At 42.9% G+C, this 21,352-nt stretch overlaps 1 protein-coding gene across 1 annotated transcript in view; it reads right to left on the reverse strand.

Annotated features, from left to right (window-relative positions):
- LOC110087581 (DEP domain-containing mTOR-interacting protein) overlaps nt 1–21,352 on the reverse strand; it is a 45,715-nt gene that overhangs the window by 19,398 nt on the left and 4,965 nt on the right. The window contains exons 2-3 of the mRNA XM_020809382.3: nt 16,533–16,711; nt 2,110–2,233 (exon numbers count right to left, since the gene is read on the reverse strand). Of these exons, the coding sequence (XP_020665041.2) occupies nt 2,110–2,233; nt 16,533–16,711 (303 nt within the window). The remainder of the gene's footprint in view (nt 1–2,109; nt 2,234–16,532; nt 16,712–21,352) is intronic.

Genomic DNA, 21,352 nt, shown 5'->3' on the forward strand with positions numbered 1-21,352 from the left:
CTCTAACAGTTAGGAAGGTGTGTGTGTGTTTTGGTTGTTGTGGATTTTTCGGGCTCTTTGGCCGTATTCTGAAGGTTGTTCTTCCTGATGTTTCGCCAGTCTCTGTGGCCGGCATCTTCAGAGGACTGGAGTAGGAACTCTGTCCATGCTCTCTTTTTTTTTCCTGATATTCAGGCTTCCTTCAACTTGAGCCCTTTGTTTGTGTCCTGCACTCTGGGATGATCAAGAACGGATCCTGCCCCTCCTCTGTATGACAGCCTTTCATATATTTGAAAAGTGCTATCAAATAAAAGGACTCCTTTTCATTCATTCTAAACCTCTTGCCAAACAGCTTCATTAGATGATTTTCAGTATGATAAGAGGAGAGAAAATTGTCTCTTTTAGCTTTTTCCCTCATGTTTTCAATTAGTCCTCTTTTTCTGGAAACTAACCTCCCCCCCTGAAATATATAGCCTTTCATGGCACATGGAAGCACCTACGCCCTGCCGTTGTCAGGCTGACCTTCTTGGTTGCCCCTTTCTGCACACACCCCCATTCAAAAAGGGTTGGATTCAAGAAAGTTGGATTTTAGTGCCCAAACTAGTATTTTGCCAGATCTGAGGATAATCAAGAAAATAGTAAAACTGACAAAGCCACAGTCTATAAACCCTCTTATGTAGCTATGCAAATAGCATAACTCTAGGAGACAAATTATCAAGGACATTATCAGTTGCATGCTGAATCTTACAACTCAGTAGGCAACTGATAATGTGTACAGTGGTGCCTCGCATTACGATGTTAATTTGTTCCAGTGAAATCGCTGTAGAACGAAAACATCGTAATGCAAAATTAAAAAGCCCATAGAAACGCATTAAAACCCGATTAATGCGTTCCTATGGGCTTGAAACTCACCGTTCAGCTAAGATCCTCCATAGCGTGGCCATTTTTGCTGCCCGTGCAATGAGGAAACTGTCCCAGAAAAGAGCAGGGAGCCATTTTTTTTACCCGGTGGCCATTTTGAAACCGCCGATCAGCTGACCGAAAATCATCGTTTGTGAGAATTGGTTCCTAAAGCAGGGAACCGATCATCGCAAAGCGAAATTCCCCCATAGGAAACATCATTTTGCGATCGCTTTTGTAATCGCAAAAACTTCATCATAATGCGATTTCGTCGTTAAACGGGTCGCTCGTCTTGCGAGGCACCATTGTATAGTGATTTATTTATTTTTTAAGTTGGGGAAAGTCATCTCCAAAATTTGGACCAATATTTCAAGTCTGAGAATGAGAAGATTTTTCTTCTCTTGATCACATTATAAAATGATAGGTTTGCAGCCTTTTGGTCTCAAGAGCCAAAGTGTAAAATTTATTTATTTATTTATTTATTTATTTATTTATTTATTTATTTATTTATTTATTTATTTATTTATTTATTTATTTATTTATTTATTTATTTATTATATTTCTACCCCACCCATCTAGACAGATAATCTACTCTGGGTGGCATGACCAAATTTAAAAATAATAAAACCAATAACATGTAAAAATCCAAAATGTAAAAATATAGATATTAAAAACCTTGCTACCGAAACAGTAAGAGGCCCTGCCTCACAGGAAAACTGACAATCGTTCCCAGATATGTAACATCAATCTCTGGACATTTTTTCTGCACCATCCATGAAGGGGAGGGGTGCTCAGAGCCTGAGGAAGGGGATTCCATCCATGAAAGCTTGCTATCGGTTTACATTTTTCAGTGGTCCAAATTTGTGTACTCCTGCATTTGTGTAATCTTTGGGGCCACAGTGCTCCTTTCCTTGTTCTTTCTACATGTAAGAAAGTCTGCCATCAGGCTGGGCTACATCCAAGTTTTTAAAAAGTCTCTTTAAAAATTATGGTGAAGTCCTTATACCCATATATGTACAAGTATTAAAACAGAATCTGCGTATCAGCAGTTACCATCAAGCCTGAAGAGATTCTCAATTCTTAGGACTGCGAAAGCTTGGGGAGGGATATCTCTTTTCTCAAATCCCTCAGAAAATAAAAAATATAAAGAATCCAAACATGTAGAGGAACGGTTCTGAGAGTTATAAATCTAGCTGTCCGAGACTTTGCCCAAAAGGAGGACTCACGTACTTTTCATACAGGCTCTGACCCCTCATGAACACCTTGACATCTTTGTTGAGGGGGAAGGTCCCATCGTCCTTGCGGAAGCGATACAGCAGCTTGGCGTCCTTGTAGTCAAAATGTTCATCGCAAACTGAAAAGAGATCAAGGTAAATATCAGCATTCTCTGGGGAAGGCATCCAACCTAGACGTTCTGCCTTGAAGTTTACAGACAAGGGGCATGCCTAAAATATAAACATCTAACCTAAAAAGGTTAGATCTTTATGTTTTATTTATTGCTTAAAACAGCTCTCCTTTCTAAGTGTGCCCTACATCATGAGTGGGCAAGATTGGCTAGAAAGGACAATAACGCTAGGAAAAGCTGCAGGCGGTTGGAAAAGAGGAAGACCAAATACGAGATCGACTGAGTCCCTAAAGGAACCCACAGGCTTCACCTTCCCAGAGATGTTCACAACATTGAGCAGGGATGTTCACGACATGACCTCTTGGAGATAACTCATTCATAGGGTTGCTGTAGGTTGGAACCAACTTGACAACTTATGTTAGTCTGTTTTCACAAGAAAACTAAAACTAAAATTTTAGTAGCATCTTTGAGACTAATAAGTATATTCCTATCTGGGCTTTTGTGGTTGCAACTCACACCTTCAGATGCAGAGAGCACATTATAGTGCATATACAGTGCGTGGGAACAGGAGTGGGATCAAGTGTGTGTGTGGGGGGGTGATGAAAAATGTGGGACAATATGGAATGACAATGGTTTTGTTGATATTAGTTCTAAAACTAATATCTTTAGAACTCATACCATGGGTATCTTTCTATTGCCAGTGTAGTGCAGGAGATAAGATTCCTGAATTAGGGCTCTAGGGACCTGGGTTCAAATCCCTGCTTGGTTGCAGAAACATATTGGGGAGCAACACTGGTAAAACCATTCCATGAAGTGTCCACAAACCTCAAAAAACCCTTTTGGGCTGCCAAAGGTCGCAAGCCACTTGACAGCACATAATGACACTTTATTCGAGGATGTTAATGCAATTAGAACATGTAACTCATGTATCTTCACTGCCTATACATTTATAAAGCTGTTCTCGCCTTGGAAACTCATTCCCAGGTGTTCGTATGCAACTTCTCGCCACAAAACGTCACTGGTTTGCTTGGGGAAGCCTCTTGGTAGAAAGGACAAACATATACTGTATAATCAAACATCACAATCAAACAAGTTCAAGGCTGGGTCTTGTTCATTCCTGTAGGTAATAAAGAGCCAGCTTTAGCTTGGCCCGGAGAGGCAAGGAACGATATGACACAGCTAGATTCTTGTGGCACTGAGTTCCACAGATGTGGAGGCACCCACGAAATACATAATGGGCTGGAGTTCTTTAGTGGGCCAATACAATTGCTCATTCCCAAATGGATGCCGTTTAGATAGCCTGAACTACAACTCCCATAATCCCCAACCATCACAGTCAAGGGCTCTTGTCTAATGTATTTTCCACTTAGGAAACTACTCAAAAGGACTACCTCAAAGAATGATTGCCCTTGCACTGTGCATTCTTTGCTATGATATTCTGGCCAAGGTTGATAATGTTACTTTTCAGGGACCACACCAGTCCACATGCAGATAGTACTGTATTCTAAAGAGTAGCCTTACTGACTTTATTTTATTTTATTTTAAATGTCTTTACCCCATTTTTCTCCTTAACAAGGACCCAAGGTGACTTACATCACTAAAAGACAATATTTGAATCCATAAACAATAAGTATAAAAATACTAAAGTGAATCAAGCAAATACTATATTTAAAAAATGGTAAACAAAAGCGACACCAAAACATATTCAAAGCAGTAAAAGCCACAAAATTTCTCTGACTACATATCTCATCATCACGACACATCTCTGATTACATATCCCATCATGATGACAACCATCCATTGAAAATCCATTCAAACAGCCAGTCATTGAGGGAAAGTTTTCCTGAAGAGAAAGGTTTTGGCCTGCTTGTGGAAGGACAGCCAAGATGGGGCCCGCCAGGCCTCCAGTGGGAGGGAGTTCCAAAGTCTGGGAGCAGCCACAGAGCAGGTCCTCTCCTGTGTTCCGACCAAACGACTCTTAGAGGGTGGTGGGACCAAGAGAAAGGCCTCAGTTTTTAGCCTGGGCAAGGATATCAGAAAAAAGAAAAGAAAAAAGAAAAAGAGACAACTTTTTTGTGGCACATTAAAGACTAACTCTATATTTTAATGTGCACTTTCATGGACCAAGTCAATGTCCTCAGACACGGATCACCACTTCCCTACCACAGGCAGGATCACTATGGGACTCAGGTGATGGTGGTCCTGGGACCACTTTTTGGTCTCCCTCACAAAGCGATTTGCTTAAGCTCTGTGCCTCAATTTAAATAACCCCAAAGAGTTTTGCCTCTCTGCTCAACGCGGCTGCTATTTATTATTCAGTTACCCAGGTTATTGTTTGGAAGGAATATAAATGACATACTTACAGGCAACAAGCTTCCTTTAAGAATACATATATATAGAGAGAGAGAGAAAAATGATGTTATTTAAAAAAAATAACCTAATGAGTGGTAATGAAGTTCCTCTATTCTTGTAACAAGCAACAGTTATTTAGTGATTTATGTTTCAGAATATGGACGGGCTACTTTTTCGATTACAACCCTCAGAGCGGGCAGGTGATTCTGGGAATTGCTTTTTAGAGGCTCCGATTCAGGGGAACTCTTTGTGGTTGGTGGCTACACCTAAGACCGCATCTGGAAGGAGAAAAACAGATTACTGTAAGTTCAAAGCGCATCGGAGTCTTTCATTACAATGCCTTCCTTACAGGTGGAATCAGGAGGAAATGACTGGATCTGGCCGACCAAAATGGCACCAACTGTTCCTCACACACTCACACACACACACACACACACACACACACACACACACACACACACACACACACACACACACACACACACACACAAACAAAGGAAAAAAAGAGCCCAGCACCGCACATTTTACTAAGGATTATCTGACAAAGTCCTTGATAAGTGGCCAAATAAATTTAATTTCTTGCCCGTGACCTGTTATTTAAGTTCAAAATATCAGGATGCTTGTATAACTGCCTTCCTGGCTGTAAAAAAATTAATAGCTTTGTGTGTTTGATGGGGAAAGAGGAGAAATCAGAGATGTTAATAATTAGCTCAGAACTAATCACAGCTCCACAGCAAAGTTTCATTCCTTTCAAGGTACACCAGTCTTGACATGAGGCAGCAGATGGCAGTGAGCAGTTATGTTTACCTCGTCATTTAATTCGAAAAGACTAGGATAAACAACAAATATTATTGCTGCAGATGAGAGATAGTGATCTGAAAAACTCCAGATGCACTTACTCCTCTTTCGGAAATTTCATCTATCCCCGTATCATCCTGACCCAGATGATTACAGATTAAGAGGGATGTCATTAATGTTGGTAATTCTCCATTTCCAAGCCAAATCCCACTTCTTTCCCCTTCTAATACGTATCCCAAGGGGCAGGCCAGTTTCCAAATATTTCTGTCAGATAAATGGGGTGGGGTGGGGAGGCACAGCTGGATGTGCAGGATAGGAGCCGCTAAATCAATTGCGCCGACATGCTTATTCAGATCTCAACCGCTCTTGTAGATCTCACAGCAATATTGGTGATTTTTGCAAGGAAAATGTGCCATTTAATGAGTCCCACTGCAGGAAAATAATCATCACATCATTTCAATTAGCCTCAAAGGTGTGATTAGATTTAGTGTCGATTTCTTACACTGTTCGGTAAATTCTGTTAACAGACTCTTCCTAGCGCCTGTAGATTGCTTGGCTCTCCCATTCTAAACTATTTCTGTTCCCAACTTGGGTAACTCAGGTGCTCCTGGACTAAAACTCCCAGAAGCTTTCACCGCCAGCTTTTGTTAGCTGGGGTTTCTGGGAGATGCAGTCCAAAAACGCCTTGGTTACCCAAGGTCGGGAACGACTGCTCTCAACTTGTATGGCACAGAATGCCACTACGTAGGGAACACTGACAAGGTTATTGCCTCCTACACACCTTACTTCTCAGATTCTCAGAGACTTCATAATAGCTCATCAAGACAGAACATTTGTTCTGTTGCTTGGTGCCTAAAAATGTATGAGATACACTAGGATCTACGTCCAAACTTCTCTTTAAAAATCTACTCTTCTTTTCTTTAAGAAATCTTTATGAAATTGTTAGGAAATATACATTCCCTCCATGGGTTTTTGTTGCTGTTGTTTTTAAAGTGTTCGTTGTCGTTAAGTCGTGTCCGACTCTTCGTGGCCCCATGGACCAGAGCACGCCAGGCCCTCCTGTCTTCCACGTCCTCCCGGAGTTGGGTCAAATTCATGTTGGTTGCTTCGCAGACACTGTCCAGCCATCTCATCCTCTGTCGTCCCCTTCTCCTCTTGCCTTCACACTTTCCCAACATCAGGGTCTTTTCCAGGAGGTCTTCTCTTCTTGTGAGATGGCCAAAGTATTGGAGCCACAGCTTCAGGATCTGTCCTTCCAGGGAGCACTCGGGGTTGATTTCCTTTAGAACTGATAGGTTTGTTCTCCTTGCAATCCAGGGGATTCTCAAGAGCCTCCTCCAGCACCACAATTCAAAGAAATCAATTCTTCGGCAGTCTGCTTTCTTTATGGTCCATAAAGAAAGTGTCAGCCTAATGCTAATTGAAAGCTTCTTATCAAAGGCGCTCATTACAGCCATCCCTCGCAAATATCACTTTGTTCGCCCCTGGCACAAAGTGATCTTAAAAGACCAACCATGCATTTAGGAGGAAACAGAAAGAAGTAGAAAGTCACAGGAAAAAGCACGGACCAAAGTGAAATAAAGGAAACATCGTATGGATGGGAGCAAAAGCACTGACAACAGCCATACAGAACCTGGTAGTGTAAGGAAAATAAATGTTCCATCTGGGAGAACTTCAAGTTGGCTACTGTGGGAAGCAGCATAGAATCCTAGAATCATGAAGTTGGATGGGGCCATTAAGGCCATCAAGTCCAGCCCCCAAGCTCAGTGCAGGAATCTAAATATGTGTTATTTTATTGTATTTTATTGTATTATTGTATTTTATTGCTCATGTAAGCTGCCCCGAGTAGACTTTGTCTAGAGGGGCAGGGTATAATTTCAATAAAGTAAGTAAGTAAGTAAGTAAGTAAGTAAGTAAGTAAGTAAGTAAGTAAGTAAGTAAGTAAGTAAGTAAGTAAGTAAGTAAGCAAGCAAGCAAGTAAGTAAGTAAGTAAGTAAGTAAGTAAGTAAGTAAGTAAGTAAGTAAGTAAGTAAGTAAGTAAGTAAGTAAGTAAGTAAGTAAGTAAGTAAATCAAAGCAGATCTCACAGATGGTTGTTCTATTTTCTCTTGAATGTCTCCAGTGTTGGAGAGTTTGGCTCAACAAGCTTCTGGTCAGTTCCAACCAGAGTCTGGCTAAGTTAGCAATTCCTGGAAGTCCAACTCATAGGGGAGATATGTATATATATCTTAGGGGAGTAAAGTATATATATTTAAAGCCCATGAACTTTCCCAAGCATTGAATCCAGCGAGTTTCCTCCTTGGTTTGTATACTGCTTTCCTCTGAGGATATGGGATTACAGATCCACCATCGCTGGCCATTACAGCGAGCTATAACGGCGCATCTACTGGGGGCCTTGTTGGAAAGCACTGTTCGTAGCATTTCCAAACAAAATGATGGATTCTGTTCAATGGACAGAAGCCAGAGTGTGTCTGCTACATGCACGGCACGTTTTCCACAGCTCACATATTGTACAGAAAAAGCTTTTATTTTGTACCTAGGGCAAGAGGAGGGAGGGGCTTGGGGCCAGTGCTGCTCCACCAAATCAGGACAGGTTGACTTTTCACTAGACCATGCTTGTTCTGCCTACCTACACACGAGGCGCCTTAAAAACACATTTATAAAGATTGCTTACTTTTTGTTTAACTATGCTGGCCAAAATGGATTTCTCTTTAACAAATGGCATGAATAACTCTGGAGGACAGCAAGAACCTGACTGCCAAGACATATATTTACATCATCCAATCACCAAAGGATCAGAAAGGAGCAAAGTTGTTTAAGAAAATACGGTTTATATATTAACATGTTTCGAACTAGAGAAATCACACAGATGCTCATAGAGAGCCCTGATTAACAACTGTCAAGATACTCAGGTGCTTAAATGAGCTTCCAAGGTGCTTTTTAACCTATTGGTACACCCACAAAACCTGTAGTTCACCTGACTTATTTATGTCCCTGGAAAATTATGAGTAATTACGTAAAGCTACGAAAGCGATGGAAGCCTGCTCATGTTGTTTTCCCTTGACTTTTTATATACCTGTATCATTCATTCATCTTCTATTTGATGCTTCAAATAGCATTAAAAACTAAACAAAGTCAAAGTCTTGGCCACAGAGCTTGCCAGCTATCACACGAACCCAGCACAATCGAGGCGTACAGCCATACAGATCTGTACACATACAAGTGCACGTTCTTCCTTAGAGATGTGCAAAGTAACTGTTGCAGTGGAATTCTTACTGGGATTTTCCTGGCTTGCAGTGTCCAGACTGATTGCAAACCAGATACACTGTACCAACAGCTGCAGGCACATTCAATAAAATAAATGCATCTGAAAAGTACAGGTAGGAAAAGTATGTGCACTTTAAGTGTGCACAAAAACACAGCCCCCACTGCTTTAGTATTGGGGGGGCAAAGGGGAGCTCCAGATATTGTTGGGCTGCAACTTGCACCATTCCTCAAGATTGGGTACTAGAGATGGCATGAATTTTTTTTAAATGGTGATTTGTTTTGATTTGTGATTTGTCAAGGTTGACGAATCATGAATTACAATTTTTTTTCCGATGAATCGACAAATTGAATTCACTGTTTACTTTTACCTATAAAACGTCCCTCCAAGCACCCAGAGACACCAAATTGGCAGAGAAGCTTCCCTTGACATTCCTCTACAAGCCCTACAAGATTGGTGAAGTTTAAGGATCTGGAGGTCGGAGCTATACACTCACAAGCCAGCCCCAAAGAAAGTGTTCCCCCCAGCACCTAGAGACACCAAAATCACAGTGAAGCTTCTATCGACGCTCCTATAAAATCCCTCCAAGTTTGGTGAAGACTGGATTTCAGATACAGTATCCAAGTTATACACCCAAGTGACTGCCCTATAGCAGTCGCTTGGGGAAACCCAATGTTCACCAAACTTGGAGGAATTGTAGAGAAGATCTTATTTTTTAGACTCTAACTTGGTAAATAGGAAAGACAAATAGGAGTGCATACATCTGGGGTAGCAGGGACATTTTATGGGGAGGATCAGACTTCCTCCCTTTTTAATTCAGTGACCCATCAGTCGAGATGGAGAGTGCAGGATCTGCTGCAGTCACTTGTAACAGCTGTGACATGTTTGTTTTCTTGCCCAATGAGGTGCCTGGGTACAAATGCTCTAACCGTACATCGGTGGTCCTCTTGGACGGCAAGCTGGAGGCCTGTGTTTCGCACTATTAGGGAGCAGGAGGTTTTCTTGGAGAGGGCAGAGAATCCCAACTTAAATTCAGAACACAAGGAAAATCTCACTGAGGAAGAAGGCAGTTCACAAACCCAAGAGATGAATGCTTGGAGAAATGTCACACATAGAAATTTGTTGGTTTTTAGTCCTTAAGTCATGTCCGACTCTTTGTGACCCCATGGACCAGAGTACGCCAGGCCCTCCTGTCTTCCATTGCCTCCCGGAGTTGTGTCAAATTCATGTTGGTCACTTCAATGACCCTGTCCAGCCATCTCATCCTTGGTCGTCTCCTTCTCTCCTCTTGCCATCACACTTTCCCAACATCAGGGTCTTTTCCAGGGAGTCTTCTCTTCTCATGAGGTGGCCAAAATATTGGAGCCTCCGCTTCAGGATCTGTCCTTCCAGTGAGCACTCAGAGTGGATATCCTTCAGAATAGAGAGGTTTGTTTTCCTTGCAGTCCAGGGGACCCTCAAGAGTATCTTCCAGCATCACAATTCAAAAGCATCAATTCTTCGGGAGTCACATAGAAATAGAAGGAGCAAAAACCATACAGAGAGCTTGCAGCTACAGAACAGATACCAGCCTCTCTCCCTTATTAATCAGGAAATGGACCAGAAGCGAGAGCAGTATTGTCAGCCTGAAGAGAATATCCAGAGGACCCAGGAACCATCTGCACAGCGAGGGGCCCCTACCAAGCCTTGTAGGAGGAAAGTGGTGGTGGGGGACTCCTTGCTCAGAGGAAGAGAAACAACAATCTGCAACCCTGACAAGATGAACCGAGAGGTGTACTGTCTACCTGGAGCCAAAATTCACGATATAACAGAGAGATTGACAAGACTCATGAGCCCACTGACTCTTATTCCTTCCTTTTGGTCCATGTGGGAACCAATGATACTGCAAAGCACACCTTTCAGAATATCACAAAGGATTATGAAGATATGGGTAGGAAACTGAAGGACCTGAAGGATGCAGGTCATTATTTCATGTCCTTCCTGTTGAAGGATGTAGCCCACGAAAGCAGAAAAGAATAACAGAGGTGAATACCTGGCTCTGCAGATGGTGCCACCAGGAATGGTTCAGTTTCTTCGACCATGGTTTGCGTTTCCATACGGATGGTCTACTGGGAAGGGATGGGGTGCACCTTACTACTGCTGGAAGGAATGTTTTAGCTCACCGGCTCACTAATCTGATAAAGAGGGCTTTAAACTGAGTTCTCAAGGGGAGGATGGCCATTTTCTTGAGGACAGGAACCCAGAAAGGGCTGTGGTGAACAGCCAAAACGTTGTAGAAAGAGTAGGGCAAGTAGTATGGCAGCCCAACAGTGGGAGGAAAAACAACTTTAGTAAAGGGCTTGCAGGAAAAACACATTGTCTTAAATGTCTCTACACCAATGCACAGAGCATGGGAAACAAACAAGATGAACTGGAACCCCTAACACTGCAAAATAAATATGACATAATAGGTATCACTGAAACCTGGTGGGGTGAGACTCATGATTGGAATGTAGTTACTGGAGGGCATAACCTATTTCAGAGAAGCAGACCTAGTAAAAAAAAGGAGGAGGAGGAGCTTTATAGTTAAGAGCGCTTACACTGGTGAAGAAATCCAGGGTATAAATCTAGGAAGCCAGGTTGAGAACATCTGGATAAGAATTCAAGGGGAGAAAAATGAGAGGGATGTCATTGTCGGAGACCCTCAAGCCAGTTTGAAGAGTTGGATGAAGCCTTCCTGGACCAGATGGCCACACATTCAAAAGGGAAAGATGCAGTAATAATGGAAGATTTCAACTATCCTGATATATGTTGGCAGTTAAACTCTGCCAAGAACACAAAGTCCAACAAATTCCTTACTGGCCTTGCAGACAATTTCATGGTCCAGAAGGTGGAAGAGGCAACAAGGGGAAACAGCTATTTTAGATCTAATCTTAACCAACAGGGAGGACCTTGTTAATGAGGTTGAAGTGGTGGGAGCCTTAGGTGGGAGTGACCACGCTCTCTTAGAATTTGTTATACAGTGAGAAGGGGAAGCCAAGTGTAATCACACACACATTCTAGATTTTAAGAAAGCCAACTTTTGTAAATGTAGGGAATTATTGGTTAAAATTCCGTGGACACAGGCACTAAAGGAGAAGGGAGTTCAGGATGGATGGGATTTTCTTAAAAGGGAGATACTAAAGGCACAATCTAAAACTATTCCAACAAGAAGGAAAAATGGGAGATGTCTAAAGAAACCAGAATGGTTGACTAAAGAGCTTTCAACTTAGCTAAGTGTAAAAAAATGTACAAAACATAAAAAAACGGGGAATGCACCGAAAAGGAATGCAAGCCAATAGCCAGTACATGTAGGGGGGATGGTAAGAAAAGCTAAAGCACAGCACAAACTTAGGCTTGCTAGAGAGATTAAAGATACTAAAAAGGGATTTTTTAGTTATGTCAGCAGTAAAAGGAAAGAGAAGGAAACAATAGGATCTCTGCGTGGAGATGATGGCCAAACAGGAAACAGGGGAAGGCAGAGCTACTCAACACCTTCTTTGCCTCAGTTTTTTCCAAAAAGGAAAAGAGTGCTCAACTGAGGGAGGAAGAGCAGGTGAAATAGTGTGGGAGATGCAGCACAGAATAGGTGGGAAAGTAGTACAGGATTACCTGGCTACCTTGGGTGAATTTAAGTCTCCTGGGCCCGACGAATTACATTCAAGGATATTAAAGAAACTGGCAGAAGTAACATCAGAACCACCACATTCCCTTATATAGACAACATACATAAACACAAATGCCAGATGAGGGCCAGTAGGCACTGGAATGGACACAGAGGTGGGAAAAGGAAGATATCCACTGATGTAGTTTTGACAGACTTGCCTATCTCCGATTTTTCTATATGTACATGGAAGAAAATCAGTAAAACCATGCTTCAATCTCTATAGGCTGTATTTTCAGAACGGGACACATGTCCATCACATAGACAAGGGAATTCTCCTCCAAGATACACTACAAAGGCATGGAATACTCCTCCTGTGTCCATGTTCCCAGGGTAGTTCTCAAAGTTTCCTTCTTTCATTCCCCAGCTTTGCTTCACTCTATCTACGGAAAGCACCCCTTAAGCCTCCGTATATTTTAATTTCTGGCAGCCTCGGGCTGTGCACAAGACTGACACAGACCCAGGCCTTGTGCAGTGACTCAGGAAGAATGAAGGCTTGGAGGGGGCTCTGCCAGATAAATCTGAAAGGGGAGCATTCATGCCACACGAGACTCCCCGCAATGTCTCACATGACCATCTCCTTCTCAATGGCACGCTTCATAACAGCCATGGACGCTTTTGGAGAATCCAAGTACGGCCACTGTTTAAAAAAAGAAAGAAAGCATGCCCTTTCTGTCAAGAACGCTGAGCTGCCCTTGAACAAAGTTCAGCCTTCACAAAATGTGAAGGGACTTCAATTTTTTTAAAAAGCAGCAAATTCATATCTTACATTTTGGTTCACAGTGTGCCCAATTAACTATAACCCAGCATTGACCTTGCTAAGTTATATGATTATGATTAACAGTTGGTAATATGCCAGAACTGGGAAACATTTTCAGCTACAACTCCCAGCAGCCCCAGCTTGGCTGCTAGAACACCTAGCACAGAATCATGGAAAAGTGAAGTTGGAAGGGGCCTACAAGGCCATCAAGTCCAACCCCCTGCTCAAGGCAAGAATACAATCAAAGCATATCTGCCAGGGGATTATCTAAGTTTTTCTTGAATGCCTCCAGTGTTGGAGCAATCACCACCTCTCGAGGTAATTGGTTCCACTGTCGGACTGCTCCAACAGTTAAGAAGTTTTTCCTGATATTCAGTCAAAATCTGGTTTCCTGTAACTTGAGCCTATTGTTGCATGTCCTGCACTCTGGTGAATGGAGAACAGATCTTGCCCCTCCTCTGTATGACAGCTTTTCAAATATTTGAAAAGTGCTATCCTGTCTCCCCTCAGTCTTCTTTTCTCAAGGCTAAACCTGCCCAATTCTGTCAGCCTTTCCTCATAAGGCTTGGTTTCCAGCCCCCTGATCATCCTTGTCACCCTCCTTTGAACTTGTTCCAATTTTTTAGCATCCTTCTTCAAGTGTGGTGTCCAGAACTGGACACAAGACTCAAGGCGAGGCCGAACCCGTGATGAATAGAGGGGGACTAGCACCGTGCAGGATCTAGAAGCAGCATTAAACAGGACATCTTGTAAAGAGAAGGAAATGAAAGAAGCATCCATCTTTTGGCCTTTCCATTGCTTTTCTTCTCCTTTGACATTCTCTGTTGATAATGGGACACACACAAAGCATAAAATGTGGAAGTGACTTGCTTTGGGAAATAGTGTTGTGGATCTCTATTCTCAACTGCACCACTCTTCTTGTTGTTTAGTCATTTAGTCGTGTCCGACTCTTTGTGACCCCATGGACCAGAGCACGGCAGGCACCACTCTAGGTAAAGGTAAAGGTTCCCCTTGACAAGTTCTTGTCCAGTCGTGTTCGACTCTAGGGGGCAGTGCTCATCCCCGTTTCCAAGCCATAGAGCCAGCGTTTGTCCGAAGACAATCTTCCATGGTCACATGGCCAGTGCGACTTAGACACGGAACGCTGTTACCTTCCCACCAGGTGGTTCCTATTTATCTACTTGCATTTGCATGCTTTCAAACCGCTAGGTTGGCGGGAGCTGGGACAAGCGATGGGAGCTCACTCCGTCCCGTGGATTCGATCTTACGACTGCTGGTCTTCTGACCCTGCAGCACAGAGGCTTCTGCAGTTTAGCCCGCAGCGCCACCATGTCCCATAGGCACCACTCTAAGCAACAATAAAAACCAGTATTGCCTAGTGGGTACAGTGAGACACTTTAATCAAAGCAATCCAGATTCAAATCTCTTCTCTCCTGCAGTTTGCAAGAGAGAGGGGAGCACAGTAGCTCAATCCGAAATGGGCATGCCATTTGCAGATAATGCCAGAAATAATGTAAATGCTTCTGCGGCATCTTATCCGGTAGCCCAAACAGAGTCACTGGCTGTCTCTGAGCAACGGAATGATACCCCTGGACCAAATCTCTGTCCAAGCACTGGGGAAAATTAAGTAGCCCAGAAACAATGAAACGTCATGGCAGAGCCCAGTGTTCCCTCTAATTTTCATCCCTGCTGTTGCATGCAAGCCTCTTCTGTCTGCGTTTGGAGGGCAGAGTTTCATCCGGATATAAACAGGCATCAACACCGGCTGCCGCTGTGTGGCGCCAATGGGGCTCTGTGCATGCATGTGCATGTGCCCCTTGGAGGGAACACTAGCAAAGCCCCATTAGCTTATAGTTATCTTACTGTGATGCAGGAGGTGCGTGTCCACCACACTATCCCAAACACTCTGATAAGAACGAGTGAGCTTGGAACACTCACCGATTCTCACCCAACATAAACATGCTCAGCCCATCACACTATTATATCACAGACACTCAGGCTGAAATCCTGTTGCTTAGCTTAGTAATTGGCAACTACCGTTGTCCCATTGAATGAAATGTATATATGAGTCGACACATCAGATTCCTACTCATTCAATGGGCCTACTCCAGTTGCAACTTAACTACTCTAAGCAACAGGATTTCAACCTTGGAAACCTAATACAGGAAATAATAAATTTAGTCTATACATTAGGAATTTTGGAACTCTCTTGCCAGACTTTAGTTCTTGCTCATAGATGTTTGTTCTAATGAAAGACACATATGTGTATGCTTATGAGTAACATATTTAATGGGATAAAGTTATAGATTTGCATTATCTTTTGGTAATTTTACAAAAAGTCTTCTACTTTTGTAACATTTAACTAAATAAATGAATGGGTTTTTTTAAAGGGACGGTAGGATAAGGGTAAATAAGGATTTTGCTTTAGTTTCTTTTCCCCTCTTCCACCTTTCCCTCCCCCTCAACCTGTTGCATGCGGAGGGTTCCCGAGAGTCATACGGTCCAGCTGTCATCCATGGAAATGGATGCAACCAGTTCCTTCAAGCATTCCTCACACATCTCAGCTTTTTCCATTCCCTTTAGGTTCTGAGAATACCATTCTAACTGTCCAAGGTGCCCGAGGGCTGGCTAAGTTGACACTAGGGGTGCGACTACACAGCGAGGGAAATTCATTTTCTGTGAAGCCCACCTGGGTCTGTTTGTATTAATTGTACAAGTGGGGTCTTGACTTGAGAACTTAATCCGTATTGGAAGGCGGTTCTCAAGTCAAAAAGTCTGTAAGTCAAGTCTCCATTGACCTACAGTGCATTGAAAACCGATTAATCCTGTAACAGGCCATTTTTGTTCCATTTTGGTTTTTTTCTGGTCTGTAAGTCAATTCTCAGGCTGCAAGTCAAACCTAAATTTTGTGGCCAGAGAAGTCTGTAACTCAAAAAGTCTGTAAGTCAAGCCGTCTGTAAGTCAAGGGTCCACTGTACGAACTTTGTGTAACGTGTGTATGTACAATGTGCTGTCAAGTCATGTTTAATATGCCATGACTGTAACAATGACCCTCAAGATATATTTAAGGACTGGTTTTACGTATCACTGTTAACTCCAGTGAACTTCCAGGGTTGAACAGGCCTTTGAACCGAGGTCTTCTTAGCCCCCACTACATATTCTGACTCTTGTATAGAGCAGGAGTGGTTCTCTCCAAGTGCTGCTGGATTGCAGCTTCTACCATCTGTCAATGTTGGCTACCCAGCAACGCTACTGGAGGTTTCAACAAGATTTTTGAGAGTCACAAGTTGACCATCCCTGTCTTAAAGAGTTAATCTGACCCAGAAATGCTGCAAAATCTGCCACAAGGTGCCTGTTCCTTGGCTGGGCTTTTTGAGCAAGCAGCTTAAAGTGATCCCATGTGATTGAGGCAAGAGCCCTCAAGTGGTACCAGAACTGAGGAGCACACAAACCGTGGTGGATAATGTAATGGTCCATGAGCTTCTGCATCAGCCGAATGCCCGTTTCTCGATCCGGTGCCTCTTTGTGGTCGATTAGCCAATCGATGAGTTCCTTGGCCACAAAACAATTGGGGTAGGTGCGAAGGTGATAGCGCCTGTCCTTAATAAGCTTGCCATCATGTAGACGAAGTCTAAAATGTAAAATGAGATGGAGAGAAAAAAAACAGAGATGAACTGGTGGCAACAACATGCATAGGAAGACTCTCTAGGTCAAGTCTGGGCACGAGAGTCTCTTCCCTGCTGCATAGAGGAAACCTACAGTAACTGGCCAGTGTTTGTAATTAGTCTGTGGACTTAATGACTACAGCAATCACTAGTGCTGAATGAAGCTTCATCACAAGGTCAGCGGCTCCGAACAAAGAAAAACAATGATGGTTTCTGAAGGTTTCGTCAGCCCTAGACATTCCTCACTCGTCAATGTTCTTTTCTGTCCTTGGTCTTTTTCATCAAGGCAAACCACAGCAAACCATAGTCTGCTCCACCCCACGTCAAGGTACATAGCCAACCATGTTATGTTATAACCAGATTACTGGAGTACCTGAAACAGAACATCTAGAGTCTGGGCATTATAATGTTGGACTAGCGATTCCAATTTTGGAGTGTCGTGTTCAGAATCCTCCAGACAACGTCACAGCTGACTATGCTGGCTGGGGGATTCTGTGGCATATAATCTAATTATCACTCTGTCAAGAGAGGATAGCTTCTAAGAATGGAGTGATTCCCGTAAAAGTCGGAAGCACAGCCACCCTACCAGAGACAGAACCAAAAAGCCCCAAAAAGCAAAAATCAGCACATGGTAGGAGAAAGCAGGACCTTATTGTCTCTTGCACAACACCTCTCAAAAAACAACAACATCAAAAAACTGGCAATGGAACAGCCTGGGCAACAGTGTTCCTTTTATCAATGTCAGAAGAAGGGCAGAACTAGTCTCCATGGTCTTGCTCAAAGGCAAGGTCTCGGCACATTAAACAAAAATAAATCTCAAGCTATTGGGTGCCAACCAAATAGCCCCCGGAGCGGTTTCAAATCTTGTTTTTCTTTAAACAAAGAAAGCCTATGCACACAGCAAAGCACTTCACTGACGCTGAGCTTAAAGCTTGGGTTCCAGATATTTTTGACAATGTTCCAACCTCTTGCTCCATTCCCTGTTCACTGTTTATTCTGTCCGTGCGCAAACGCACTCTGTAACAGGGGTGCCTGTGAAGTTCAGTGTCATGGAGCACTGCTCTTTGGCACCACATGAAGAAACACCAGTCTCTAAACCTTGGGCAGGAACTCGTACCTTACGTTTTCCCTGTAACGGGCACTGCTGATTACTCAGTGTTTCCACCGATATGAGGAGCTGATTTCTAAAACAAACACGGCAACGATATCACCAGCTATCGTAGACACCCACTAAAACCAAGCTAAAAGGTTCATTTCGCTACCAGCACCTGTTTGGGGAGTGGACGCTGAAGAAAGTGGAGGAAGCTATGATGGAGAGAACCAGAGAAAGCCAGGAAAGAAAGAAAATAAGTTTTTAGCTAATTTGTTGTTGTTTCTCAATCATTTAATAAATGGTTTCGGACCTCACTACTTGTCTGAACGTCGTCGTCTGCTACGTTCGTCTGCCCGTCTGATCTGGTCCTCACAGACCTCACACCTGCTGGTGTGAACTCCCAGAGAAGCTTGGAAATGGGTAACCAGAAACCAGGCCTTCTCCTTAGTGGGCCCTTCTCTAGGGAATGCTCTCCTGCAGGAAATACAAAAGGCAGCCCTTCCTTCATTTGTTTAAAAAGCTCCTAAAACCAGAACTATCCAGAGAAGCCTTTGGAAAGAATCTCCCCAGATAGGTGGGACACTAGAGGAAGGGGGAGAAGAAGGATGGAGTGTTGAAGCATGTTCTGGAAATGGTTTCGCCACCCGTCTTGGGCTATCGTTTATGTCTTGGATAGCCTATTGCCTGTATTATTATATAATGTAAGTTTAATTTGTTGTACACCATCCAGAGTAATGATTTACTAGATGGGTAGTATATGAATGAATGAAATAATGAATGAACAAACGAATGAACAAACGAATAAACGAATGAACAAATAATTTGCAAGCTGCTTTGGGTCTTGTAACTGGGAAAATGGCAGCATAAAAATCCATCAATCAGTGTGACTTTTTTGCAGCTTGTAAGGAGGACTCCAAGGGCATGAAGGCTGCTTGCTCTTAAGGAGAACTGATGTTCCTAGACAGGCCAGCGCTGCCTGGGTTCTCATTTCTTCTTTATTTTAAAATTAACCAGTACTACAAAACTCCTGAAACGTCTGTTACTCTGTCTTTACAAAACAGTAGAAGCTGCAGCAACTGCTGGCGGAACTGCCTACCACTAGAAGAAGTGGAGAACATAAGACAGCTTAGTGCTTGAATTGCAGGTGCTGCAGCCAAGTCTTAGAAACATGGAACTTTTTAAAAACGACCAGCCAAAGTTATTTTGAGAATTTGGACATTTGCAAGTCATCAGAGAAACGAACCCAAGCTATGCACACATTTTAGGATATGGAAATGATCGAAATGTGCAAAATTGAGGGGGGAGGGTACAAACTCACTTTAATCAATGGGAAATTATGTAAATGAAATAATACCAAAATGTGCAATACATAAATAGCATAGATAAATGAGTACAATAGCGAACAGGCTCAAATAAATTTGTTCATCATGTCAGGTGTCTTGAAGGGGAGTAAACATGGTTAAATTTCAGGTTAGGAAGGAAGGGGAAAATTAAGTCTCATAACTTCAGGACAGGAAGAAAACACCAGTGAGAAGTAAAGAAGCTTAACAAAATATATTCACATCCCTAGTAGTGGCCAGTGCTTAGAAGTGAAGCCGGTAGCTTTGGAATGTCACTTTGTTATGTCCTTGCTACCCGCCTGTGTAGCCTTGGGCAAGCTGCTCAGTCCAGAAGAAAGGAATAGCAAACTAATTCTGAGTATTCTCTACTCGAAAACCCTGAAAAGGGTCCCCAGATTGACTTGATGTCATGTGATTATTGTTGCTGTTGTTACCAATTTTACATGGACGCTGGCTTTGACAGTGTGACAGCGTTACCCAACCAGTTAGACCCAAAGGACATGAGGGTCTTATACCTTCGATTGCCCTGCTTTGGAGGAAGCATGAAAAACACTTTCTGACATTGAAATACCTTCTGAAGTAATTTTGTGCCTCAGCAGGAAGTCTGAAGGCGTTTCTTAAGATATCGTAGACAGTTCTTGCTGGCCAAGAAATTCAGTATGACAGAGAACTGGTTTCTCCTTAGCAGGCAGTCTAAACTAGAACTGGCTGGGAACATAAATGAAGTTCCAATTAGGCTTCCACCTGCCAAAGCCAATGGAAGGGCATGGCAGGGAGACAGATACACACAAACACACACACACAAAGTGAAACAGGGAACCAAAGCTTACTGAGGGAGATCAGTCATTAAAAACAGGCATTCCAGTCAGAAATATTGTCCTCAGACCTTCTCTGTACATAACTCAGATAAACAGTTACATACCGGCACCTCTGAGGTATTTCAGCTTATGTCACGTCAGAGAGCTCCTATGCCCATTTATTAGAAAACTATTTAAGTGGAGCAAAAGCAGAGTTCTCTAAGTACAGAGTCTATGTGGAGATTACCCTATGTAGGTGCACAAATGGGTGTTTTCTTGCACGTTACATACAGGTCTCTGGGACGCACAACCAACAAGTGAGATGGGCAGGAACGGCTCAGGGGGAAATGCAGTCCCTATCTGCCCTCTAAAAATCTAAATGACGTGGCAGAAGAGGAAAAGGTGATGGGTGGGAAGAGGGGACCAACTAAATCAAGCAAATGATTTGCATGCCTAAAGCTGAGTTGGGTCCAAGCTGTGGGAGCAATAAACGATACACACACTTCTCTGGGCCCCAAGGTTGGGAATCGCTGCATTAAACCATGTAGGTCTCCCAAAATGTGGCACTCTAGAAGTAAGACACCCCAAAGAAAAGCCACCTAAAGTACAATCATCGGCAAGAATGTACCCTTCCATTAGATGGAGAAACCACACCCCGACCAAGCAGATGCTCCAAAGAAAAAGGTGCCTATAGCACAATATTCAGACTTCCTCAACCGATCGGAGTCAGAGGCAGTTGGTGGGAAGACCAGACAAGTGAGGTAGGCTTGGGTGAAGAGTTTGAGTGAAGTCCAGTCCTCTCACCCGCAGGACCTCTCTCCCTCTCCCTCTCTCTCTCTCTCTCTCTCTCTCTCTCTCCAGCCAGCCAATAAGGAGCTGATAGGAAGGTAGAGCACCTGCAGCAGGCTTCCCAGTATCCCCAGTGCAATAACTATGAGTCCCCAGATGGGTCTGGGCCCCCACCTTTTAAAAAAAAATTGCAGAATTCTTCTGATGACGAGCCTTGAATAGAACATATCATATCGTTGTTGTTGTTTAGTCGTTAAGTCGTGTCTGACTCTTCGTGACCCCACGGACCAGAGCAAGCCAGGCCCTCCTGTCTTCCACACATATCATATTAATAATTATAATTTATTATATTCTTGAAATTTACTATTATTTTAAAGCATCTGAGCAGTCAATATTTGAAACAGAGGTTGGAATGGACAGATCTTTTGGTTTCATGTGATTAAGCTGTACTTCCCAATATTTCTTGGATTTAACCAAAGGAACACACACACACACACACACACAGAGAGAGAGAGAGAGAGAGAGAGAGAGAGAGAGAATCTCATAATTTAAAATCTTCAGTTTTAGAAACATTCTTCCATTCTTTGA

This window comes from Pogona vitticeps, chromosome 4 (genome assembly GCF_051106095.1).
Source record: "Pogona vitticeps strain Pit_001003342236 chromosome 4, PviZW2.1, whole genome shotgun sequence".
Classification (NCBI taxonomy): Eukaryota; Metazoa; Chordata; class Lepidosauria; order Squamata; family Agamidae; genus Pogona; species Pogona vitticeps.